At 38.7% G+C, this 27,701-nt stretch overlaps 1 protein-coding gene across 1 annotated transcript in view; it reads left to right on the top strand.

The window, feature by feature from the left end:
• The window catches only part of CD109 (CD109 molecule), a 71,953-nt gene extending 46,529 nt beyond the window's left edge, over window positions 1–25,424 (top strand). The window contains exons 24-33 of the mRNA XM_063389478.1: window positions 3,478–3,559; window positions 4,840–5,068; window positions 5,588–5,753; window positions 6,821–7,011; window positions 9,404–9,559; window positions 9,644–9,709; window positions 13,015–13,151; window positions 17,320–17,476; window positions 17,892–17,994; window positions 20,323–25,424. Of these exons, the coding sequence (XP_063245548.1) occupies window positions 3,478–3,559; window positions 4,840–5,068; window positions 5,588–5,753; window positions 6,821–7,011; window positions 9,404–9,559; window positions 9,644–9,709; window positions 13,015–13,151; window positions 17,320–17,476; window positions 17,892–17,994; window positions 20,323–20,513 (1,478 nt within the window). The 3' untranslated portion in view covers window positions 20,514–25,424. The remainder of the gene's footprint in view (window positions 1–3,477; window positions 3,560–4,839; window positions 5,069–5,587; window positions 5,754–6,820; window positions 7,012–9,403; window positions 9,560–9,643; window positions 9,710–13,014; window positions 13,152–17,319; window positions 17,477–17,891; window positions 17,995–20,322) is intronic.
• Window positions 25,425–27,701: the final 2,277 nt, after the last annotated feature.

Raw genomic sequence — 27,701 nt, forward strand, 5'->3', positions numbered from 1 at the left:
CAGGAGATACTCCAGAACATCACAAAGTTTGGAGACCACAGTTGCACCCTGGCTTTTGGATCAGACAGTGTCTGACTGTGGTGTCCCACACTCGCCACGTGTCAGTCCCCCTGCTGAGCCTGGTTCTCAGAGAGCAGTGACACCAACCCCATGAGAGCTACACCCCTACTAAGGCAGTGTGATGACATTTTCAATTTTTGTTTACGCTCTCTAAGTCCTTTTTGTTTGGTTCTTTTAAAGTTGTTGACATTTCCCTTGGAAAGGCACAGCTCAAAATAAATTTTCCTTTCATCAGGATTCCAATTTTCTGTCAAAGCAGTTAATTTTTTTTTTAAAACCCTGCCTACTACATGGTTTATTTGAAAAGTACAGTGGGGAGGAAGGGATGTGTTCTGTAAACAGCTACTCTGAAGTTTGTTAGCAATCTATCACCCTTTTAAGACTGAGCTTTGGTACCATAGTTTTCTGAAGCTTTCCAATAGTGGATTTATTTAAGTTATTCAAAGCAAATGAAAATTACAGGTTTAAATGTCACTTACATACAGATTGTATTGTGTTTTTAACTTCTTTGAATTGAGGTATGTGTTTTTAGCACTGTAGGTGCCAAAACAGTAAGTATACTGAAATATTTGTAGCTTTAACATAGAAAAGAACCACAATCTAAAAAGTATTCTGTTTTTTTTTTCTTTATTTTAATAATTGTTTTCTGATGTTGCACTGATTGTTTTTTCAAGTATAGTCTTCAAGTTGAAATTTATCCTTAGCGTAAGATGTAATTTTTGTAGGCTCAGTTTTTGAAAGTGTTGTTATGAGGTTTAATTTAAAACAGACGTCATAATTCACCAAGTATTTAATAAAGTCACATCAGAATCTGAAGTTAATGTAATTTATGGCTAAATGCTTGTGAGAAGAAGGGATCATATAGCTAGAAGAAACTGCTACATGATCTTTCTTTTAGCAGCTTTATTTACTTAGAACAAAGGCAAAGCCAAAGAAAAGTTGCCTTTTAAGCACATTTCTGAATTCTGGTAATGAAAAATCCTGTCTAAATCACTTCTTCTGAAATGAAAAAAAAACCTGATTGGTCTGAAAGCTTTGTTGTTAGACCCAAAGAGGTAAAGATTTTGAGCAGAATTTCCAAGTTGTTTAAAAGGTGAAGTCCTTTAGCCTTTCACATCTCTCTGAAGTCCTTTCCATCCTGAAACATTCCTGCTTCAGCCTTGCGAGCTCTTTTCTGCGAGCCTCCTACATCTCTTGGGTTCCAGCCAACCCTCCGAGAACAGCAGTGGACATCTTCCTAACAGGATCCTCCTTTTCCTTGCCTTCCCACTTCTCCAGACGTGTTGACATCCGAAGTATCATTTTTCACACATTTTTCACGGGTGGTTGGGTGTGCGCTGGACGGGGCGCGGTGGCTCGCAGCCTCTGGGTCTCCCGTTCCAGCGCTCCCGCCGGCGTTCCCGTGCTGGATGCGCTCGTCCTGGGAGACCTTTGCGTGACTGCAGCAGGGCTGGCACCGAGACCAAAGCAAACAGAGTGTAGGAAATAGCTGAGTGATCTCGCTCCCTCTGGTTCTGCTCATCTTTCTGATCCCTCCCAAGCTTACACTCTGACATGAATCCGTGCCTGTGCAAGGGCTGCTCGGCAGTCTTTGTTGAGCTGGCTGGAAGTTGTGGTCTAGTGCTTTTACGCTACCAGCAGGATGATGATTGTAATACTTATTGCTGTTTATTGCCAGTTGTGCAAAGAAGCAGAAGACCTTATTTTCAGGCCTTGCAGTCAGATACTTCTGAAGAGGAAGCAGTCTATTTCTATAAATATATGTATTTGTGCTCCTTGTAGAACATTATTTGGAGGCTTGAACTTTGACAGTGACTTTTGCATTTCTTGGGGAGAAATGCCACTCATTCCTCCTTTTCCCCCCCTTCCATTTAAGAGTGCTATACTTAGTATCATTATCTGAGATGACAGCTGTGTCTGTATCTGAAAGATTCACCAGTTTTAGTGACGTAATTAGCCACTGTCATACTAAATCTATAAAAAAACTCCTATATTAAAGCAAAAAAATTTGATTGTGAATTCTTCTAAAGAAGACCCAAAAGCTAAATTTGTGGCTACTGGGGTTACATGGGAAGTTACCCAGCTACAGTGTAGCAGATTCACATATTTCTCATTCTCTTCTATTACAGACAGACCATGACTAGAAATTCATCTTATGCTAGCACTTAGATTGAGGGACCAGGCCATTTGTTCCTCAGTAATTAGGGACATGCTTCACTCACTGTGTATCTAGTCAGGATAGTATGGAAGTGGGTGATTAACCCTTTATCAGTGAAGGCAAGGAACATTTTTCAGGGTTGTAGTTACAGCTGTAGCTGGATGGACCTCCAGGACATGTTTGTGTAAGTTCATTCGTGTAGGACTTACTGATGGTTGCCTGAGAGTTTTCTTTCTCCCTGTCTGATTCTGTATTGTGTCTATATCTGTCAGGTCTTCGATTAATGAGTATACTTTCTTAATTATAATAGCTAAAATAGTCAAACCAAGGGAAAAGACAAAATGAAGGGAAAGAAAAGATGTGTTATGAAATGCTGTAAATAAATAGATGCCGTTACTATTCTGGATTCACAAATGGCAGGCAAAATGTAAGGGAAGAAAGGCTTTGGATACCAGAAACTACAGTGAGTAGCAAATCATAGGAAGCTCTTCATTTCTAACATGAATGAACACTGGTTTGTACAGAAGTCACCTATGAGTGAGAATGCTGCTGGTGGTTGTGAGCAGCCAGTGAGCCTCTGATCCTTTTATTATGGATGTCCTGCAGTCAGGAGATAGCTGCACTTCTTCAGGATATTGAGAGAATCTTAGGATAACATTTTAAATGGTTCTTCTCAGGATGTCAGGTCTTTTGAAATTTTTCACTCATTTCAGAACAACCTCTTCCAGCTTGCTTTTTCTGATAGCAAACCTACTGATTTGGCAAAAGCCACCTGAAGAGGAGGCCTGTTTTTCCAGCAGCATTTGTAGCCTTGCCCTTCCATCTGGGAAACACTTGATTTTTGCTTGTCCTTCCGTCTGCTGTAAAGATAGAGCACTTCTGTAGGCGCTCTAAGATCCCCAAAATGATGAAGCAATGAACTGTAGCTGCATCTCTGCTCTGCTCTCCCTGCTCTGCTCCTGGAGCCCCCCGGGTGTGTGGGAGCACATCTCTGCTCTGTTCGGGTGGCTGATGAGCAGCCACAGGAGTTTCTGGTTCTCCTTTTGTAGGTGGATCCTTCATGTTATTGCTCACCGTTTTCTACATGGTTTTGTGTGTTCCTGCATGTTTGGGAGGCTTTTTAAGAAACACAAGCTTAAGTTGTGCCCTTCTCAGCCTTAGAAAGTGCCTTGCATCATATCAGCAGTTTCAGTTCCAGTTTGTGCTGGACCCACATGAGAGGAATGTGTTCATTACCTGTCTCTACTTTTCCACTTCAGGCTACCAAAGAGAGCTGCTTTTCCAGAGGGATGATGGTTCTTTTAGTGCCTTTGGAAATGAAGATCCCTCTGGGAGCACATGGTGAGTAGTTCTGCCAGAATCATTGTGGAACTTCGGCATTTTAGTTATTTTTCGTGCATCTGAAAAGTTTTTTGTGAAGGTGGTAAAAGTTTCCAGCTGTATTCGCTTTCTGCCTGATTTTCATTAGGTGTTTAGGCTGGCTCTAAGGTCTTTCTTGTTGGATAACATATTGTCAAAGGCAAGGCTTATTATTGGGGCAAGGCTTTTTAATTTTGGGGAAAAAAAGAAGGAATGAGGAATTCTTTTAACCAGGGAACAGTTTGGTCTGAAAGTTTTCTCTCTTGCTTTCCTCAAAGCAATGAGGAATAACAATTAAGTGAGTTATTCTTTGAAACTTGACTGAAACCATTTAGGGCTATGTGATCATCACTGCTTCAATCAGATTATCAGTTATTTCCCTACTGGAAGCTGAAGACTGACTGAGACATATTGTAAGGGGTGAACAGAGTTACTGGTGGTAAAAATTGATTCTATTTGCATCTGTCATGCTTCCTTTTTCTGAGACTGTAAACACAGCTGAAAAAAGTCTTTTCAGTGCTGAGTTTCACTCCAGGAAGCACATAGAGCACAGCTGTGGCAGCCAGATAGATAATGGAGAGAGAGGTTCCAGCTCTTTGTTCTGCTAATCCGTGTTCAGCTTCTGTCCCTCTCACTGTGCCACTGAATGAGACTTTCTTCTGGAGTCAGTGGGCATCTTTCATTGACATCAGGAGGATTTGCCTTTGACTCAGAACTGATGGACTGGAAGATGAAGATTATTTACCTGTACTGCACCTCTAGTACTTAAATAGTGCAGTGACAAATTTGCACTATTCCAATGCACCTTTGGAAAGAAGGGAGTCAAGGCATAATGTGGGATTAATAATAAAACAATAAAGGTTGTTTCAAGGATATCATAACAGGGACAGTGATGATAATTAACATTACACTTGTAACTGCATTATTTTGTAAACTAAAACGTCTGTCTAGCAGCAGAAGGCAGGAGAGCAGTGTTTGAATAAAGACATACATATGCTGGCAGACTCAGAGTCTATACTCTGTATTTGTTTTTGAAACAAAGCAGCTGCAGAAGGGGTGATCTTTAGGGACAACGACATATCTTCATTTTTTGGTGGATTAAGTTTAATCTATATGCTTATTTGGGTGAAGCATGCATTTTGTTCTGCTTGAAAGGGTTGCATACAACAATTTATGCTTTACAGTATTCTTGTGTCATCTGAAACAGTGGAAGCTGTAATGCATGGCTAATTTTGACTGACTTCATGAACCTTTCCCCCAAGGTTATCAGCTTTTGTATTGAGGTGTTTCCTTCAAGCTCGTCCATTCATAGATATTGACGAAGAGGTACTTATGGATACAGCTAAATGGATTGTCCGTCATCAGAAATTAAATGGAGAGTTCCAGGAGCCTGGGAAAGTGTTACACAGTGATCTTCAAGGAGGCACCAATAATCCCATTACTCTCACAGCTTACATCATGTCATCCCTCCTAGGGTTCCCAGATAAACAGGTACTGGAATTAATAAATATGATTCATAGTTACGAGAATGCTTCATAAATTTTCATAGTACCTGGCAAACACTTGGTAGTTAATAGAAATAGAGGGATATTTGAACATAGGCAAAATTTAACCTCACTTTGTTGAACATCCCTTACCTATTCAAAGCAGTGCAAAGTTGTGTTAAGCCCTTCAGTTTTATATTTGCAAAACCTGAAGGCAGTTTCTGTTAGCAAGAATACTGTCATGACTTTAGTCCAAGAACTTGCAAAGAAATTTCTTGGGGGGAACTAGTCTTAAAGATGTTTCAATTGATTTAATTGAAGTTACTCATTTTCGTAAGGGCAGTGCTAGATCAAAAGGCTTGCCTTTGAGATTCATCTGTGACTCTGAAAGGGATTTTCATTATTTCTTGGCTGTGGTTTGGGGATAGTAATTTTTCTGGTTCAGTGCAAATTTTTATTTTACATTTTACTATTCCAAGATATATTTTATTCACTGTACATTCTTTAATATTATCTTCATTTCCAGCATGCTTATGCCATCAAGACTGCTACAAACTTTCTAGAAGATAAATTAGAAGAAGGCATTTCAGATAATTACACATTGGCTCTTGTGACGTACGCATTGTCCTGGGCAAAAAGTGCAAGAGCCAAAGAAGCACTGAATATGCTGAACCAGAGAGCAGAACGACAAGGTACTGCACAAGTATCTTACACAGTTGCACAGATAGATTTTTGCCAGATTTTAAAATGTCTATTGTATATCTACAGCTGTGTGTTCAGAATTCAGATCTGTTCTGAGTATGATACAGAGAATTAGCTAAGAAGTTCCAAGACAGCCCTAATCAGAAGTGTCCATAAATGAGTGACAACTCTCAACAAGATTTGGGCTTTCAGTCTCAATTACCATGTTCTGACAGGAGTACTGTGATGTTGTTGAAGGACATGACTTGTCAGTTTTCCTATTTTGTTATGCACACTCGTGTGACCAGCCTGGTTAGAGAGAGATAGATGGATGAAGTTAACTATTCCAATGTAGTTTGGAGAGATCAGGAGGGTATTGGGGAGCAATGAGTGTTGGAAAGAAGAGGTGAAGTGTTGGACTTTCTGTACGGCAATGCAGAAGTCTGTTGCCCTTTCTCTGGGGACCTATCATCTCAGTATATTTAACCTCTTTCAAGTTCAGCTGAATGCTTTTTCTAATTTGGGGGAAGAACAGACCATGCAGACTGTAAGAAATGGAAGTTTTTGCTTCAAAATAGTAACTGTCATCTTGAAAAATCCAGAGGATTTGTGTTGTAGTCTGGCAATGGAGCCTTTTGAGTGTCTGTCTATGTTTACTGAGTTAGGCCTTTTGGATAGTCACTTTTGGGAAGGCTTCACTCAGAATAGTCTGTTGAGCAGCTCTGCTGCCTGAGATGCCTTCTTTGGTCCTGAGGGAAAGGAGCACTGGAACAACAAGGTGGCCTTTTCACAAGGGCTCCTTTATGTGAGCACTTCAGGTTGACAATGTAAAATTCACTGAAATCAGCTGAGTGACTATTTGGACTCCAGCTTTTCTTGTATCTAGATTGAGACATTGCTGAGGAAGTACTTAAGCCAGTCCTTTATGGAACACACACCTAAACATTAACACAGTGTCATAGATCCTTGCTAGAGCCCATGTGTAAGCACTAATGAAGAGGTTTCCCCTAAGACTTTCCCAGAAATCCAAATACTTCGATCTGTGAATCTGAGGTGAAGTTATTTGTTCCTTTTACAGGAGAATTTCGGTTTTGGGTAACACCTGCTTCTGAAATTTCTGACTCATGGCAGCCACGGTCCATTGATATTGAACTAGCAGCATATGCTCTGCTCTCTCACTTTCATCAAGACAGATTAGCTGAGGGGATCCCGATTATGAAATGGTTAAGTCATCAAAGAAACCACCTTGGGGGATTTTCATCTACTCAGGTAATATCTTGTCTAAAGGGATTTTGCTATACTTTCTAAACAAGCAGCGTATATTTAAAATTTAAAGAGGACCATTTTTACATAATAATTACTGAGTTTTGCTTTGCTGTAACAGCCTTGGTTATGTACAAGCTTGCCCTATTGGCATCTTACTCCTGAACTGGCAGTTTCAGTATTTCTGGCTAGTCTAATATAAAAGAGAATTAGAGGGAGACCTTCTTTATGTAACGTACTAATAACAAATTAAGAAGAGATAGTAGTGCCCATGGAAAAGCAATTAAACATATTTTTGAAATAAGTATGATGAATATCTATGCTTACTTTCTTTCCAAGGAGAGAAGCCTCTTTTTATTCTTACCATGTGTGGGTCCTCCAACTTCTGAAAGGCTATTAACTTAGCCTTTAACTAAAGGGAGTGGGTTTTAGAAAAACAGCCTAACCTAATCTCTCTGTTGGCAGTTGGTCTTAATTTAATCATGTACTTTGTCCTTATTATTGCATAGATTTTTGATGGGCCATGAAATTTGGAAAATCTTCACTATGTCCTGGAGGTTTCCATGTTATTAAAGCCACATCTTGGAAGCTGTGCTGGCATCCAGAAAATCAGATAGTACCTTGGATTGCATTGGTTTAAACTAGCTTTTAAATGAACTACAAATGCTGGTCACAGTAAAATGTCACATTTCATCATGCTGCATGGTACCAAGGTGTACAGGCTATCCTTCATTATTTTCAGATGTTGGTTGGTATTAATCTGAGAGAAATGTGTTCTGAGTAAAATGCAATTTAAGAACCAGCCTGGTTCCCCTGAGGTATTAGTGCTTTCCTAATGTGTTAATTCTTGCTTATTATTTGGAGAGATTGGTTGAAGCACTAAATGAGTTTTAAAAGCTTTTCTCTATTCTCCAGAAACCTATTTTGCTATCCAGAAAATCTAGCAACATATCATTTACCCTTGAGGCTAAAATTAAGAAATCATTTTAATCCTTTTGTTCTTCCAAAGTCTAAACTCTTTTGATTTCAAAATTACTCCAATGTCTTGCTAGATGCCTTTTTTAATTTGTAGGAATGACTCCATAGTTTTTTTACTTAACTTCTAAGATTGCTTTAAAAATAATGTTTGGACGGTTTCCTTCCATGGGTTTATTACATAAGAAACTTAATATATTGTTGAGCAATAAGGAGGAAAAGTATGAAGTTGCATGTGTGATACTTTATAAGTTAGGATGTAGAAATGCACCATAATCTATACCCATGATACAGCTTACTGTGAATTTGCTGTTGCTAAACAGGTGATCTTTCTGCATTTTAAGAAATCAGTGAAGCAGGTCATCTCAGACAAGAATGTGGCATGGGAAGGAGAGTGGTTTTTTAGTCAATTAGAGTGAACAGTCAGCACTGTAGCCCCTTAAGGTATGGCACAGTCACCATGCTGTAGTGAGTGAATTCCTGTTGTGTTAGAATCTTGTTACTAGAAGTGGTCTAATAATAAAAGTATCTGTATGCCAAGCCTGAAAGGCCAGTTTCTTCACTCTGACTGGTTAAAAATAGGTGCAAAATGAACTGCATGGACAGCAAAAATCCCTAGGAAGATTAGACACATATATTTGATTACTCTATTTCTTCCCAGAAAGTGGTGGATGCTAAAATTCTCATTCCCTAAACTGTGCTGGACCAAACGTTCAAACACTGCCTCTAATGTCTAAACCTGGAGAGCTAAGCCTAAAATCACACACAAAGATGAAAAACAGAATTTTAGATACAAATATGACAGTGTGTTTGTAAATATATTCTGCAGTGGTTAAACAATTGCACAGAACCTTTGGATCAAATACAGAGGATAAAGTGGGCTGAAACCCTTTGAAATTGTTGCTGAGTGTCTGATAAAAATTCACTTCAGCCTTTTGTTAAAATTAGTGTCAAATGATTTTTCCAACCTGTAGGTTTTGTGTTGATGATCAAGCCATCTTGATCAAGACTCCTGAGCAGTACTGAGTACTTAATGCATAGTCACTAAATAAATCCAGAAAGCAGCAATATTGTTACTTTCCTCTGTGTCTTTCTCCATGGTTGGTGTGGTGTGTAATTCTGATTGTTGTGTCTTTCAGCTTCTCAGGTGTTGCATGTACCCTGCACAAGAAGAAAACGTCCTTGGCTGGCTCCCACCTCATTTTCCATTTCCACAGTAGCTAACTTCTTGTCTTGTTTTGCTCTCTCTTCTGGGCTGGGACCTTCATGCCAGGGGAATCCAGAGATATGGAGGTGGCTGCAGGAAGATTCCATCATAATCAACAAAGGGGTCAATGCAGGGAACAGGGGCTCCCCAAAGCATGGTCTGTGTGCTGCACTGGCTGCTTCTTTTCAACATTGAAGGGTTTGTTTCTCTCAACAGGACACTGTGGTGGCTCTCCATGCCTTGAGTCTGTTTGCAGCTCTCAGTGCGGCAAGCAAAACAGAAATGGATATAACAGTGACAGCCCCTTCTTTGGACACGCCAGAAACATTCTCAATTGACACTCGAAACCGCTTCCTGCTGCAGACTAAGGAGGTACTGTAAAAAGTGAGGAATACTTTGTAAAGTCTGCTGAGTGAAAGTACTTTGAAAATACTGGTTTACTCCTCTTTCTTTCAGATTCCCCCTGCACAAGAAATGAAAATTACGGTGTCAGCAGAGGGAATAGGATTTGCTGTGTTTCAGGTAGGCAATGCAGGCAATGCAGGTTATGTGTTCTAGCTAAAGATGTGCTTTCTGTAAGGAAGATGTATTTTGGAAGCTTTATAAAACACGTTAATAGGAAGAGTCTTCTGAAATGTCTTGAATCAGTAGCGAAGCACTTCACTAGTTGAGAAATGCTGTGAATACAATAAGGATATATTCCTGTCATTGTTCCTGACCAATGGCCTGGCCTTTTAAGAACTGCTGGATGACTGACAGTTTTGGGGCACTTCCATAGGCCAGAGCTGCATCAAAGCAGCCCTGTCCTCCTCCAGAAATGCCATTTCCATTTGCGAGATAAAGGACTGCAGTGGTACGCTGGCAGGCACAGCGTTCAGAGTAAAGCAGGACTGTGTTCACACATCTGTGGTTTCAGTGTGCCCGTGTGTGTCTGTGTAGAATGTAACAAAGTGGGGCTCCAGAACAGTTAAGACTACTTAATCCTAATCATTGTTGAGAAATACTCCCTGATATTAAGTCAGTTAATTTGTCAGGCGAGCTGATCAAAAACTTTTCAGCAAATTGTTTCTTGCTGGAAGACACTGATTTGTTGAAATTAATACCTTTTGTGAAAACACATTGGCTCCAGTTACATTATTCCCTGCAAGAAAATTTCACATTCAAACCAGCATGTCTGGTGAAGACTGGGCAGAAGCCTTCCACCGAGAAGAGCCAGTTGACAGTGGTGGCAGCACTCCCTGGGGGTGTATAGAGCCAGGGTTTAAGTTCCTGGTTTGTTGCACGAACGTGGAAATGTGCTCACAAAGAACTGCTGTTCAGGAACCAAGGCTAAATTACCTTGTTCATTCAGGTCACTGTGCTGTTGCCTATTTTCCTGAAGCTTTGACTCAGAGATGCTGTGACTTGATTCAGAGTATTGCTCTTAACACCCTGGCGTAGTTCCTCCAAAATCTTCTCTTTGCTGAGATTAGTTCTTTCCTTCTGCTTCCCTTGGCAGGTCTGGTATTCTAAAAGAAAAGAGGACATTGAAAGAGATTTCTCTTTTTCCCAGACACAGGCTAGGTCTGGATCAGATTTAATAAAGTAGATAGTATATGACATTGCAATCACATTTCTTCAGCTGGGTTTCATTGTCTCGGGCCTGTCAGAGTACAGTGGTAAGAATCACTGTTCTGGGATTTGACTTTATCGTCAAGTGTAGCATGTCAAAACAGTAATTAATTTAAATATCACACAACACAAGATTAAATCCATTAATGGAAACATCATGCTCTCCCAACAATGAATTCTTAAAAAAAACCCAACTTCTTTTTCTTTGTGGAATCTCACTGTCTGTGTGTGCAAGTTGGCAGTGCATTCAGTCCTGACCCTTCAGGATCTCGTAAAATGTATTTATTTTGGATATTATGATTGTAAAGGCAGACATTTACTTAACAGCTTTTTGGTCCTGCTGTCAACAAAGTTTCCTAGCTCGTCTCTCCATTATGGGGGTATATCCTGTGCATTACCTAAGACACTTACTCTGCAAGAAGGAAGAGAGGATGGGTTGTGGTATTATGAAAGATGCTCTAGAGAAAGGAGTCAAAGAAGCAATCTTCCCTAGGAGGCCAGCTGAAAATCTTGAAAGAAACACCTCTTTGCTGTCTAGAACCACTGAGAATCACTGAGAACTGGTCTTGACACGTGACTGAAATAATTGGCGTGGCCCATGCCTTCTTGGAAGGAAGGAGAATGCCACTAAAATCTAGAGCTAGCAACAAGGGGAGGGTGGACAGGCTCAAACAAGGGTGGATGGGCAAAGTGGATAGGGTGAACAAGATCTCCTTGATCTCCTGATCAGGTATAGAGAGGGAATGAGGAAAAAGACCTCAGAATTCCCTGTTATTCATTACTTGAAACACCGACTGTTCTTTCCACTCAGTGTATTTTTGCTGGACTTGGGCAGGGGACTGAGTGTTGTTTAATGTGATGGTACTGAAATAGGTACATGATGAATTGCACACCTATTTATTCATTACCATTTGAATGGATGTTGAGTACTCAAAAAGGGATGGAAAACATTGGAGATGTTTTAATCGAATTCACATCCTCAGTGAAGCTCATTTATGCTGCTAGTTGAAAAAGGATAGGCATTGATTAGGGGATTACAAATGTGCTATATTTCTAGAAGTGTAGTGCAGTTGATAGTGTCAGCTACTATTAGAATCATCACTCTCATGCAGAACACTAGCTTTTAGTTTTCTCTCCTTGGACATCTCATCAGAACTGGTTGCACCATACACAAGACTGGAGCTGTTCTGCCTTTAGCTTTGGCAGTTGTCATTTAAAAGTTAAGAAATGCAGTTGCTCATTTTGTTAATTTAATGTGAGTTTCTGTATAATAGCCTTCTGTCCCCAAAGCAAGTGTGCATATAGAAGAAGGCTTTAATTAAACTCTGTGTTGTGAAAATGTTTTCCTTCACTATCATGAGAAATAGGGAAAAGAAAGTCAGACTGTAACAGCTATAGCTTATTCCATGAAAATACCAGCTGATTGACCTGTTCAGTATGTGGTTTCAGAACATCCTGCCTTGGCAGAAAATTCCCATTCATTAGCTTTTTCTGGCAAAAGTTAAAACAGGTTTGTTTCTATGATGACAGATTGTTGAGGCACAGCTTTTTGTGTGCCTTCAGCTGGCAGGCTTTCTGGATTGGTTTCATCCTTGGTACTGCCTTCTCCAGTTGTACAGTTGGAGCAGTTGTACATGATAAATCTTCACAGTTGCACTGTGCATGTCCTCTACATGAATTGGCTCTGCACTCATACAACATGCTAAATTCAGCAGTGTTGGGCAGGGCAATGGGAATTATGTGTAGAGATTGAAAGGAGAAGCATAATTTTTGTATCAAAAAGTGAGAGACGTGGCAGCAAAAGCAAAAATAAGAAATTAAAGACAATTCCTTCAGTCATCCAGACAAAACGCATAGCATGGTGAGGGGGTTCTTCTTTGCTTTTAGTAAAAAAATAAGCAGACAGTGGTTAAAATAACTCTCCTTGCAAGACCCCAACATGCTAAAGAAAAGGGAATGAAAAGCACTTCTGGAAAATCACAGTCCTTCTACAACCATTTCAGGTAGCAAATGGAAAATCGTCAGTCCAGATTTAAAGGTATGACAGGGCTTGTCCAAGTTACAGGTTAGCAAGTCAGTTATAGGCTAGCAGGTCTGTGCAAATGTGTGTTTTCTCATGTGAACACTCCTCTGGCATTACGGTGTTAGCAATTTAGTGTTTAAACCATACTGATTTGCTTTGCATGTCACTTGATGTCTGTACTTGCAATCCACAGCTCAATGTTATGTACAACACAAAACACACCGATCAGAGGCTCAGATCTGTCCAAAATCAAGAAGCCTTTGACTTGAATGTTGATGTAAAAGATGATAAAGATGATAAAAACCACTTGACTTTGAATGTGTGCACAAGGTAGGTAAATCAGTTGCAGTATCTCATACACATCTCATACCAACTTTATATTACTTTAAATAAAACTAAATTATCTGTTTGTTTGTATGAATTTATTAATGTATGGGATATAAATTGTAACTGAAGAAAATAAAAGTTACTTTGCATAAATGATAGTAGTTAAACTAAGAATCAGTAAGTCAATTGTTGCTGGCCAGGTGATATATTTTTTACCGGTATGCATAAAGATGGAGGTACTCTAAATGTGAGAGGTATGTAGAGGAGTTTGTGTGAAATACAAGAAAAAAACTCAAAGGTTTCTTTGGTGCAAGTGCTTTTGAGGTATACCGATGAGTATGGACAGATTTGAAAATTGAATCAGTGTCTTTGCATTCTAATTTGAGTAGCAAACTGTGACAAGTGCCTATTACTCTTACCTTTCATTAAAAGAATCCTTTGCTTTTGATACAGAAGTAGATACTTTTTGGCAAAGAGAGAAGGAAGTCTGAAGTACTGAAAACACCATGAAGTAATCATTCTTTGTTAATTTCTATAATTAACTTCACTCAGAACAATTTTGGTAGGAGTCAAAATCCATATTTGCATAATGATAAATTCACATTGCCTTATTATGCAACTATTTTTGTGGTCTTTCATTCACCAGTAATTAAAAACTTGATAATAGAATACAATACATTATTCTAGATTTGAAAGAGGTGGTAAGTGTTCTACCCAGGCTAATTCTGTTCCTTTTGCTGAATAAGTGGGAGGGGGCAGGAGAATATGGGAGAATGTGTGCATGTGGGGTGATGTTTCTTGTTCAGTAATCAGCTACTAAGAACTGAGGTGAGACTGCTCAAGTACCATCTCAGGGACCACAGAACAGCCACCTGGTGTTACCTGGATAGAATTTGCATCACGTAGGTGACAATGAACTGCCTATTCCTAGGTCAGCCAGTTATTCAAGTTATTTCTTTGACTACTTCAGTTGCTTGCTGTGGAAGTGTTCATACACATTATTTAAACGGTATATTTGAAGGTGTTTGTTTTCTGGCAGTTTCTTCAGTGTGCATTTCCTATTGTAGTTAAAAGACCACTGCATATTTCTTACAAAACCCAATAGGGCATTTTATCTCTCTCTCTCTATATATATATATAGATATTTTGTCTTCTGTCTTTTATTACCCACAAGAATGTTGTTGAGATGACTTCACTTGTTGTATTTAAGGATTTCATCTGTTTGTGAATACTTTCTGTAGAAACACTGTTCTTCTTGTGACAGTATACATATTATATATGTAACATCTTGTTATGTTCCTTGTGAATTCAAGAGTTGCAAAGTAGCACCTGATCCACTGTGATTACTCTTACATGCCTTTCATCCACACCCTCTTCTTGCTATTTATTTAAACTTTGTACAACATATGCCTAGAACTATTCTTGAGCTCTGCCTACCACAAGGGAGGTGTGATGGAGATGGAGCCTCTAGGTGACACCATCATACAAGTAATCAACTATACTGAATATGATTTCAGTATAGAGGATTGATTTAATTTGGGAAATAGCCAGCAGGCACAAAGCCAGAGCTCTATTTTTATGTTTCTAGTATCCAGTTCAGTGACACAGATGGTGGGCAGAGACACTAGAATATAGAGAACTCTTGAAACAGAAGGGCTTGTTCTTTTTTAAACTCTTCTATGAAGTGTTAACAGCATTCTAAAGTCTAGCACAAACTCCTGACATGCAAAGGGCTTACATGCTGGGTTTGGGGTAAGTCTTTTCTGGGCAATCTGACTCTCTGGCTGAGACCTTTTCCTTAAAATATAGAGAAGAAGTGCTCCATCTCTCTGGGAAGCCTCTAGGGTGGTGATGCTTGAATTGCAAGGTGTTAAAAGAATGGGGGGAAATTTACTAAGATTTCCATGTCTAGAAGACATTGAAAAGCAGCCTCAAGAGACTACTTGGAACATTTAGTTAGTTCCAATATCAGTTCCATCAGCCCTTATTGTGGAAAGTGGACTGGTACTTTGATTAAGTTTGTTTAAATTGCTGAACCTATGCCTTCATCTCTGATTGCTGAGCTTGATAGACTAGTCACCTTCCTCTTCTTTTCCCTATAAATTGTATATAATATATGCCTTATCTATATTCCTAAATTAGTTTAAAGTTGGCCTACTCATGATCTTTATATGCTGTGGCTTTCTAGTAGAGAAAGCAATACAGAAAGACTGCTGAAATCTCAACAACCAGGTTGGGATAGTCTAGCTGTGGGTATGCATCTAGCTGTGGATATACACAGTTAGCTACTGAAGGCTTCAACTTCACAATTTTTTTCTTTAATCAAAGGAGAAAATTCACCTTCTCTCAGCCAGCTTGGTAGTGGTTGGCTATGGTCATCTTAACTGGGTATTATTTATGACACCAGAACAGATGACGTCTCATTCAAATTGAAGTGGTTTTGGTTAGAGGAGCTAACTCTCTGGGAGGAAAATACCCAGGACTGCTATTTTTTTCTAAACCTTCTTGTCAGCATACCTTTTCCAGACGTGGGAAACTGATCACTGATGGTTCTGTTTACTCTCATTTCTGCTTTCTGCCTACACTAGCTTTTGGTTTTGGTTTCTCTTCTTTGTATCATCTGTAAGAGGGTCTCACCCTGATCCCATTATGCTGAAGACCTGAAACATAAAGTTCAACTGAAAATATTACCAGTTTTCTTGAGGTACAAGTTTCAAGTCTGTCTTTCTCTTGCTGGTCATTCTTGCATGATGATTTTGTTTTCTTTTTTTAAGAGACCATGGAGTTGAAGAGATGGTACCACACCCCACCCCCAAGGCTGCCTCTCTTCCTTTTTGGAGAGCCAGATCCTCATAAATTCTAGGGACATATCTAATTCACTCCTTGACAGTACCAAGATAGTTTGGTTCCCTGTTGGTGTTTTTGTAGCACGCCAGGCTACTCAGACAGCTTGGGTATTTTACTCTACTCTTGTTGGTAATTATGAAGAAATAATTACATCCAGTTCCAATTCAGTTATTTGTTTTCAATAGCAGCTACTTTGGCCCAGCACATCATTGAACAGATGGTTTCATTTGTTTCTAATCTTGTGAGCCAACTGAAGTCAGTGGTTGTGCTGTATTTCTTTCAAAGTTGTATCTGCCTTGAATCAGTCAGGCTTAACAGCATTGCTTTGAAAGCAACTCTTCCCTTTTTTTTTTTTTTTTTTTAACTACCCAGCTCTAGAAAAAAATAGTTTAATTACTTTCAATACTGCCAGGCTTTCGAAGTGAGGATTTGAGACACTTCTATTCTAGTGGAACTATAATCATTTACCTTCCATGCTAAGGCTGGGGAAACTTCTGCTACTTGCTTTATTTAAAGCAGTAGACTCTTTTGCAGGTGACACTTGTAGCACAGAGCACCATAAATATATTTTTATATACATCTGTTATGCACCATAATGTGCAAGTCTTGCTCAACAGAGCAAGCTTTTACTTCAGCATCTGGTTTTCACATTGGAAGAAGATATAATAATAAGCATTATTTAGGAAAAAAGAAGGGACTAATTAAATCTTTTTCCAAATGTGAATTAATAACATGGCTATGCAATCTAAAACTGAAACTTTGGGAAATAATTTAGTGATGACTTTGTTAATGGAACCATCAGTATCTGGGAAGGAAATATGAAAAGGTCTGGGAGACTTCTTTGGTGTATACACCTGTGTCTTGGCCTCCAAAAGGAATAAAAGCAAAATAATGTGTCCATAAGAGGAAATACATATATTTCAGTACAAGAATTCCTACAGCAGTTTCTTAGTTGCTTCTTTTGAAACTTGTTTAATTGCAAGAGTTTCTGCATATTTGTAATATAAACCTGTACTAATAGGTGCCAATGGAAAGTTCCTCATGGTGTCAGTGTAGTCTCTCACAGGATTTTTGTATTGAAGTTTTCTCAGTGCTAAACCAGCTTTTGCATATGTGGCTAAAATTAGCAGGAAAATAATTGAGAAATGAATTATTAGCTCTTTATCATTAGAAATTTTCTTGTCAGTATTTTATTCCATTTGTTTCCTAAGTATCCTTAAGCATTATTACTTCATTAGTTGGGACTTAAAGATCAAATGTTTTCTTTGGAGAGTGGGCTACTGTATTTCCACTAAAAGTTTCTTTGTCTCTGTGTTTTGAAAAGGTACTTTGGTTCTGGCACGGCTCCCAGCAGTGGTATGGTCCTCATGGAGGTTGGCTTGCTCAGTGGTTTCTCTGTGTCACCAGATTTTGTTCCATTAGACAATGCCATTAAGAAGACAGAAAAAGACAATGGAAAAGTCAACCTATACTTAGACTCTGTAAGTTGGAAATAACAAAGAAATGTGTTTGTGGTGACGTTAATCTTGACTCTGACATTGTTAGGTTTAAATTTGGAAAGACGTTATGATTGTATTTCTGGGGAAATCAACATCTGCTATTTACATGGAATTAATAGTTCTTCTGTTTTTTAGTGAGACTGATTGGATAGGTGCTACTCAATTGTATTTGTAAGGGGTTTCTAAATTAGGCCTCTCAAAAGTCACACATAAGAAGGCAGACATTTCAAGAAGTCTCTAATTTGACCAAAATGACTGCAAATGAGATAAACATCTTTACATGCATCCTCACTCTTGAGCCTTTAGAAATGGGCTGCCACTGAGCTAAAAGTCCTTACCTCTTCCATGATGCCACCATCCCCAGGGTTCTCAGGATGTTTCTCTTCTGTTTTTCTAGCTAAATGAAACACAGGTTTGTGTGGATATTCCGGCTGTGAGAGACTTCAAGGTGGCAAATATCCAGGATGCTTCAGTGACTGTAGTGGATTACTACGAACCTAGTAAGTGTCAGTCATTTCAAATGGAACTTAATTATTCAGAGGTTTAAAAGAAACCTTTCTTCTTGTAGGAATAGGAGAAATTTTAGTGAAGAAAAAGCTGCATTGAACTGTAGTCTCTTTGGACATTCACGTGCCTAATTTGCTAACAAGTAGTAGTGTTTTCACATATCTGATGTCTTAATGGCTTGGATGCTCAACTGTTGCAAATTGTCTGGCCCAATATGTTCCCAAAACTATCAAAATGAAGCAGGAGCTTCACTGTGATTCACTTAACAAGTTAATAATTACCTCTCCATTAGCTTTGCCATCTGTTTCTTACTTAAACTAAGAGTCCTTCATGGGAGAAAATGCCAATGTTTTGACTTCTGTTATTACCTAAAAAAGATGCACATTGGAAAAGCAGTTTCAAAGGGGTTTTTTGAGGGGGAGAGAGAGGTTTGGGTTGGTCTGCTTGTTTGTTTGTGGTTTTGTTTGCTTTTTGTTTGTTTGTTGTTGTGTATGAGTGTATTATGTAGTATGTGTTGTGTAGGGTGTTTTAAGGATGGGCAACAATGTACAAAGCCCTTTGGCAAAATTAAAGGCAAGAAAAAACTACAGGCTGCTGGAGAAGATAGTAGGTTCTCATTACATGAACTGCCTGGTACATTATTAAGGATTTGGGCTTGGTTTGAGAAAAGGCATAAAAAAGTTGTATAGGCAGTTTTTTCATTTTTTTTTTTAGCACAATACAAAAGACAGCCAAATATGTGTGCTACTTCAGCTAGATGAAGATCACATTTATTCTATATAGGCTGAAATTCTTGTTCAGTCACAGAACTTTGAAGTAAAATAGGAAATTATTGGTTTTAAGCACACTGACCACTAATTAAAGCATGTTTTAAGGGCTAAAAAATTACAGCAAGTTTTTATTTGAGAGAAACACATAAGACTTAGAATCTATGGCCAAAATTAATTCCACTTACTGGGAGAAGAGCTCAGGACCTAATCTTTTATAAAAATACCATTACATAGGCTAATAAACATGTTTTTTGTAAAGTCACAGGTAAATGCACATGTGTAAATATTTTTATTGTATTTAAATAAATTTAGTCCATAAATTATCAGTTAGCAAACTGATATTAAGGGTCAACATTTATATGATGGAATCAGTGCTGTAATTTCTTTAATTTCAAGAAAACCATTTGTGCAAATGTTATTTTACAGGACACCAATGCTGTTACTGTATAGTGTAGATATATTATTGGCTAACATATATACATATGCCATGATTGAGTTCTTCTGGGAGAACTCCTTCCTGTCTAACACAGGAATGTGATTTTTTAAAATTTATTATTTTCTATCACTGTTGTAGTTGGTGACCCAAGCTACAGGAATATATTTTATGTGATGATGACAGATTCATGTCATATTCAGCACTAGGAAATGCCTAGAGGTCTCCTTCTCTAGCATTTATTGATAAATGTGATTTTGTTGTGGAATATAGTACAACTGGCATAGGTGTAAGAGCTGGCTTGGATGACAGTACAGCAGTATTCTCTTACCTGGCTTTTTATAACTAGCAGGGTGTCACTATTTGGTAAACATTTTGGCCCATAAAATTACATACTTCTTTAATACACTGAGGCTTGTAATGAAAATTAATATAATTTCAGTTTAAAAATGCTACTAAAAAAAGAATTTGCAAGGTCTCTAGTTGGAAGGAAAAAAAGAAAAAAAGCCACTGTGAGAAAGAAATTTTGCAAAAGCTTGTTTTGTCAGCAATTACCATGCATTGATGTTTCTGAAATGAATATGATTTTTCAGACTTTTAGTCTGGCTCTGTAGCAACCCTTCAGGGAATGGGAGAGTAAAATACAAGAGCAGGACCTAGGTGAGGTATGCAGTCCCAGATTCAGGAAGGTGAAGTTCCCACACATGATAGTGAGAGAAAGCATCAGTTAGGAGAGACCTTGCTCTTAAATGTTACAGCCAACAACCTGCCAGGTAAAGCATCCGAGTTCCTTTGTCATGTAGGTAAGGGCAGAATCCCTTTCAAAATGTTTGTCCAGGGTTTGTGAAACAGATTGCGTCTAGCAGTTGAGATTGAGTCTGTGAGAGTGTGCCTTTCACACATTTGAGGCATTGGCCTGAATACATTGAGGTGTTCTGGGTGAGGAAAAATTAGTAATGGCCGGGCTTAGATACCAACTCTGTGAAGTGTTTTGCAATGTATGATGAGGTCTACATCAGAGTTTAGTGCGTCCATTAAAAATTATTTCTTTTTGAAGCTAGGTTCTTGATTAATTTTCAGAAGTTCATTAACTGATGTTAACTAACCTTTCTGAACAGGGAGAAGAGCAGTGAGAAGCTATAATTCAGAAGTAATGCAAAGTATAACCTCTTGTGACTTCTGTGAAAGTGACTGCCACCTTTGCCACCGAGATGGTTCTGCAGCCTTGCTTCAGCACTCTTCATTGGCCTTCTTGTTCTGTGTGCTCTTTGTCCTTCATGTAAACTTGCTGTGCAGTTGGATGCTGTAAAAAGAAACAGATTATGTTTCACATCTAAGGTTTCCATAAATTATCCAAAGAAAATTTTATGTTCCGATACCAGCCCGTCTTTAGTGATTACCATGACCAAACTCCTGCTGTGTTCAGGGAGAACTGGGCTGGCCCATATGGTAAATTTCTGGCTGTGCCAGAAAACTTCTACAAGTGTCTGCTGGAAAAGCTTTCCAAGTGTTAGTTTCATACTGAATTTATTTTCTGAAGAAGCACAGAGTTACTGAGAAAGCAGTGTGATAAAAAGTAAACATAGCTCCATATTTCCACTTTGTTTTTATCCCAGCTTCCAACTGTGCTCGTTTTTTTAGGGGTGCATGTTAGTTTACCCTGCTTTTCCAAAACACTATCTGCTTCTCCATTAGGGTGTTCATAAGCAATGATAGGAGCTTGGTATCAGAGCTCACTTTGTTGTGTTCTGAAGATGTGACACTTAACATTAATACTGAATTTCTCTGCGTGCTCTCATGGGGAATAAGATGAAAAAAAAAGAAGGAGCTGGCTTCAGATCAGATTCAAGAGCCAAAAAATACTGCATTTACAAACTGCTGAATGCTCCAGAAAGTTGTCTGTCTTCTCTTTACAGAGAAGGTAGATGAATTCTTTTTGTCAATTCATAAGCTAACCATGCCTGAAAATAAGGCCTCAGGATGTTCTCATGCATTTTACTCTGAAAGGCTTTTTACTGTAAATACGTCAAAGATAAAAGTCTGATTTTCAGACTTCATTTTTCCAGGATTATTCAGAAACAAATGCAATTCTCTTTCCACATGAGAATGCCGATGTCAGCTGGCATGTATTTATGGCCAGATGAAGTAAGTTTGCTTTGAACCTGTTCTGGTTTTTCGATGTCTCTAGAAATGTCACTCTGGGGCATCATTTATGCCTTGTGCTTTCAGTGTCATCTTGTCAACAGTTCAGGTGGCATAACCCCAAACACAGTTGTTTACTGCTCTCAGTGCCATGTGAGTTGGTGGCCCTGGATGCCATCTGTGCCCCTGTATCTGGTGGTGGGAGAGGCTTTTAGGAGGCATGGGCTGCTTATGCATTCAGTCCAGCCAAACAATTCACATGCTTGCTTAACTTTAACCACGTCCATGTATGCTCAAGTGCTCTGCTAAGTGGAATGGAGAAGAGGGATGGTGAAAAGTAGCAGCCACTTTTACACCCAAACCTGCTTTTTGCACGTGGGGAGAATTACAGATCTCGGTGAGTGTGGAAATGTGTGAGCCTGGGAGCTCGCTGCTCCTGAGTGTATGAATGCCTTCCTTGTCTGGCAGCCAATCTGTCCTTGTACACTACCTGTAATATCTAATGCTTACTTATTTTTGATAAGGCAGCCAAGCTGTTACACCCGTAGTTACTAAACTGAAGTTAATAGCTGTCATGTTGACTAAGAGAGGTGGAAATTACAATTTCTATTGATTCTCTTTCTTGCCTACCTTTTTGGGACGGAGTGTGTTTTTGTGCACATGTAATAATATGGCAGTCACTTTCCTCGAACAGTTTCTAATTCTTACTCAATTTTTGCTACTGCTTAAAATGTGTATTTTTGTATTTATGCTCACCTATAATGTTGTTCACAAAGGAAATTTTGCATAGTAGCATGGGAAGAGGCCTGAGCTTCCTGACCTGGGGGTGCCTTCTAATACCAGTGTATAAGTTTTAACTGCAGAACTGGTTTAGATGGGGTTATTTGTTTTACTTCACCTGTTTTTTGGAAATTATAGTGTTTTTCACAAATTTGGGGTTCTGTTCCATTTCTCAGGCAGAGCTTAGGCCTGGTTCTTTATGGTCACTCATGCTTTTCACTTGTCCTTGGTGTGTTTTGGATTTAGCCTTCTGAGTAGTTAATTAGTGCCTCAGCAGAATGTGTGTGCTGCTCTGACTCACATGAAGTAATGTATTTATTGAAGCCAAATACACTGCTTAGGAGGATGCAAGATCTCACCCTCTGTAAGCCATTCACTTGGTTACATGGGTCCAAAGTTAAAGGAAACGAAGATACAGACACAAACACATCTCTGCATCTCAAATCCTTTATTCATTTATGGGAGCCTAAATCAAACTGTGCCAAGTAGAAGATCTGGAAAAAAATCTCATCTAAACTGGGATATGTTTTGCTGTGAGTTTGATTTTGTTGTGACCTGTGAAAGTTGGTCTTCTCTTGTCTTTGAGAACAGCAGACTTGACAAGATATTTGCCTCCCTTTAATATAGTTTCAAAAACCCAAAGCTTGCGTATGTCCAGGTTTTACTATATGCAGGGCTTCTAATAAGGACATTGGTAGCTGATTAATGATAGGATAAAGGGGATTATTTTCTAGACAAGATGTACTGGAGATAAATTGCTCTTTTGCAGTAGATAGTAGGGATAAATTAGTTCTGTTTTGCATGCAGTCCAATCTTCCTGAAAATCCTCCAAGAAAAACGGATTTAAACTGCTTAGTTGAGTTTTGGACAGTGCAGCTTTTACTAGTATTCCCTTACATTTGTTTTTGAGACAAACAACACATGTTCCTAAATGACTTTTGGCTGTCTTGCACACTATATTAAGAATCATCAGTCATAATGCACCATGTCAGGGAAATTGTTGGAGTCAGTGAATAAACATTCTCTTTTATTTTACTTTTTTCTATACACCAGGCATATTATTGCAGGCATCCAAATCTGCATCTGTATTAAGCTATTTTAAAGGAACAGTGTGCATTGTATGACTTTTAACAAATGTTTACACCAGGTGGCCTTTAACATTCCTGCATCAGTGCCTTCAGTCACTGTGCAGTAGAGGCTGGTGCTTCGAATGAATTGCAGAGGATAAAATTTGTACTGTGTTGGCAGTGAATGGAACAGCAGAAATTGAATATTATTTGGTATAGTGACTTTTTTTTTGTTTTCCTCATCATTGTGTGGGAACCGTTACACAAATGCTCAGCATATATGTTATCCCCATTGCTCTATAACATCCGTTTTGGATGTTAGGGGGGCCGTGCTCCCACTGAAGTTAATAGGACATCTTGTAGCAAAAAGTCTTCTGGAACGCCTTAGCAGTAAGGTCTATAAAGAGCTTTAAGGAGTGATGCTAAAAACAATCATGAAAAGGTATTTTGTGTTGGAGTCTTCATGTTGCATTGTCTGAGCATCTGCTGTTCACTGAAATCTGAATGTTCCCTGGTACTTCCCATGCCCTTTTCAGCCACAGAGCATGGTCTGTCTAGGGTCCTTAATATGCTATTGAATCAGTAAGAGATATTTATTTAGGATTGAGCATAAAACAAAACTATAATGTATTTTAAAGGTGTTCCCCCCAAATTCTGCCTCTGCTGTCATCCATGATCTTAGCTGAGGGTTTCTCTGCATGTTTCAATGTAGGTGTCATTTAGAGATCTTCTGTACTAAATGCTGTTGTACAGAACAGGGAATGAGTTAACAGGTTAACTGCTGCTTAACGGGTTTAGTGCACCTCAGAATCTGCACACTGGGCCAGCTCCATGGCTGGTTTGGTTCCCAGCATGGCACCATCATAGAATTGCTTATGTTGGAGAAGACCTTTAAAATCATTGGGTCCAACCATTAAGCCAGCTTTGCCAAGTCTGCGACTAAACTGTGTCTCCAAGTGCTACATCTACACTCTTTCTAAATACCCCCAGGGATGGTGACACCACTGCTTCCATTGGCAGCCTGTTCTGATGCTTAACAGTGAAAAAATTTTTCCTAATATCCAATCTAGACCTACCCTGGCACAACTTCTGTCAAACACAAGCAGGTATTCCCAGTTAGCATCCATACCACATGCTCCAGTTCATCAAGCATGTGCATAATACATAGCCATTACAGTGTTCTGCAGTGTGTAATGTTCTATTTTTAGGAGAAAATATATTAGAAAGCAACTAGTGCCTAACAGCATAATTTTTATGTCTGTAACACTAAGAAAGAGGATTAAATTTTAATTCTAAATGACTAATGTTATTTTTGTTACAACATTTCTTCTTCTACTATAAGTCCTTATGCAGTGAATCATCTCTATGTGATCTGAAGATTTTGAAATTAGATGCTTAATTTATCCATAAAATGTAACAGCACTTGTTTTCTTTTCCCCATATCAAAATATTTCACTTCCATATTGTTTCTTATTCATTTTAATGTATTTCTGTGTGCCAAATGGAAATGCCATTGCTCTATTGCTATTGTAGGCAATAAAGGCTGATAGTGTGCTGTATTAGATTAATATAATGATTATTTTTCCTATAGATAGCTTGTTTTCAGATAGGTGTGAGCATTAATTCCTTATGTGCTGCATTTGAGTCACCAGTACTCCAGTGTAGGATTTCAAATAATTTGTTGTGTTTCTTGGTAGCTAATCAAATACTTCATCAGCATTGCTTATATCTTATAATGTTATACTATAAACTGGGGGGTTTTTTTGTTGTTGTGGTTTTTAGTTTTGTTAGGTTGTATGGGATACTAAACACAAAGAAGAAAATAAAAATATGCTGGCTCAGTGGAAGTATATAAGCAGGTATAATGTCCTACTGATTGGCACATCTCTTCTTTTTCGATATCAGGCCTTAAACAATTTGAACTAAAAATCTTAACTGCCTTGAGACATAGTCAGATGCCCAATTTGATCTAAATTAGGATCATCATTCACATTTCCACTTTTCATCAAATTGGAAATAGTAGAAAAAGAATTTTATGAGCTGTTTTGAGCAAACAGAGGTGAACTAACATGCTAACTATGCAAATAGCTTCTGTCTTTTCAAGTAATAAAGCAAATGTTAAGGAACCAGACTGTTTCAAAGGACTTTGGAAGATTGTAATTAGTTTATTTTTCTTCAAAGAAAGTTTGCAATAGCTATTTTTAAATGCTATTAAAGATGACTTTTAATAATATATGTCTAATGTTTGCTTGTTTAACAATACAACTGCTTGTAGAAGATCACAGCTTTTGTACACTGCTGACCACTACCCATCCTCCGCACTTCTTAGAGGTTTCCTCATCTGTGTTTTAAATCTCAGAATTTAATAATATAAATAAAATTGTTAAAAGTATTACAACAGTGGCTTCCCTGGTCAGGCTGTAAACAGTCACCTCAATTTAAAAGTCTCCTATTTTGTTCCACATGAAGTAATTGCAAAGTTTGCTGTATCTGTAACAGAAGTAGCATAAATAGTCTTATTTATCATCACTTATAAATAGTGATGAGCTCAGTTCAGCTAGGCCCCTTGTGGTCATGGAGAACATCAGGAATTGTACTGATGTGTGAAAAGGAGAAAACTGTCCAGATACAGAGCTAATTGCTGAAGTAGAAATAAAAGAACACCAAGAAATTTTTATGCTGAAATATTTGATAGAAACATAATTGAATTGATGTTCAGATTTTTTTTTTCAGGTGACCTGCTATTTTAACTGCCACTTTTTGTGGCTTAGAAGTTTGGTCTCCATGACACTGTCTTTTCCTTATTTTCCTCATATTTCTTCTGCTGTTTCTCCTGCCTGCCCTTGGAAGAGCTTCCTGGCCCATTTGAACTCTGAGGTCAGGATCAGCTCAGCCTCACTTAGCCATTTCTGTGCTCATGTGTCACAGATCTATCCTTTCCTTCAGAGCCTTTATGACCTGTCAAGACTAAAATCTTCCTTGGTCTCATGGAGAAGTAGCTATCAGCTCAAACCCAGAAAGAATAAAAAACACTTGGAATTTGTCAGCAGAGATTTATGAAGCTGAAATAATCTTTAACCAACCTAATAGCTTTCTGTGGTAAGAAGATTGCCTGTGTGCATGAGGAGGACAGTAGGTAGACTTCAGTAAGGCTTTCTCTCATGATTTTTTTCTGTTACAATATTGATAATAGTTCTAAATAACACAAATTTGGAACATGAGAGATTCTGATGATAGACCTGTCTCTAGAAAGGTGGTTTTGGAGCAAGCTGCTAGGTAAAAACGTGGAAGCAACCAGAGCTCAAGTGTAAATATTTGTACAGACATACCATCCCTTCCTCCACAAGAAGTGCCTGGCCGATGCATGTGCAGGTAGTGGTGATTCACCTTTCTGCTGCCCCATGGACACCTTTAGGAGAGCCGTGATCCCACGCTGAGGACGTGCTCCTTGGTGGTGCCCACACCCAGACCGCAGTGCCCTGCTCCTTGTGCTCCTTGTGCTGGGCTAGCACACGCCTCTCCAGCCCTAGCTGGGTGCTCATGTCTTGAAAGCAGCCACGACCTTAGGCACGGCTACTTAGGTAAGTGAGGATTTTCATATGTCTGAAGCAAAGAATGACATATCCTATCCCTAATAAAGAGGAATAAAATGACAGAAAAAGAGCCTCTTGAACTGATTCTCAACAGCCACCTACCAGGGAGACTGTATGGATTTTCCTGGGGATTCTTCTGGCTCACAGTGATGGAAAGGGAGGACTGAGCTGATGGATACTTTAGGTAAGTGGATAGACATTTTTTTATTTTTTTTTTAGACAAGAATGTTCAGTTAAAATGCTGGATCAAGGGGCAAGGATAGCAATATAAACACATGTGGAAATAATGTACTAAGAAAGCTCTGTGGTTTTATATGAAGAAAAAAAAAGTAGAAGCCAACTCTAGCTCAGTGGGCAGCTAATTAAGCCAGAAGTCTCTCTGTACATTGTATTCTAAGTTCAGTACAAGAGCATGTATCAGCAAGGTGCCATGTGATTTTTCCCTGATAGTTCACACTTTGATTTCAGGAATGAACTATGCATCATCCCCATAGTGATTATTTAAAGATGGGGTGGCTGGATGTTATGTGAGTGTCAATATGACAAATGTGTCTCGTTTGTGTGGGTGATCATTGTCCTTGATCAGTTGTTCAAGTGCAGTTTAGGTCTGTTGTTTTTCTGTTTCTGATTTTAATTGAATCTTAGTTAGAATAATAAAAACACAAATGCTTTTACTGTTCAACAACATGAAGTTTTATGTAGACAGTTTTAAGGGGTGATTTTGCCATTGCTACACATTCTGCTTGCTCCACTTAAGACTGAATGTTATAGCTTTCATGGTTCCTTTCTCAACTCCATCCACCATTTTTCCAATACACAGAGACCAACCACAGTCTAAAAGACTCTTATTACAGGATACAGAAGAAGCAAAAAAAAAGGTGTGAATTCTTTGTGAGGAAGCACAGCGTGTGGTCT

Source organism: Prinia subflava, chromosome 2, assembly GCF_021018805.1.
Source record: "Prinia subflava isolate CZ2003 ecotype Zambia chromosome 2, Cam_Psub_1.2, whole genome shotgun sequence".
In the NCBI taxonomy this organism is placed as follows: Eukaryota; Metazoa; Chordata; class Aves; order Passeriformes; family Cisticolidae; genus Prinia; species Prinia subflava.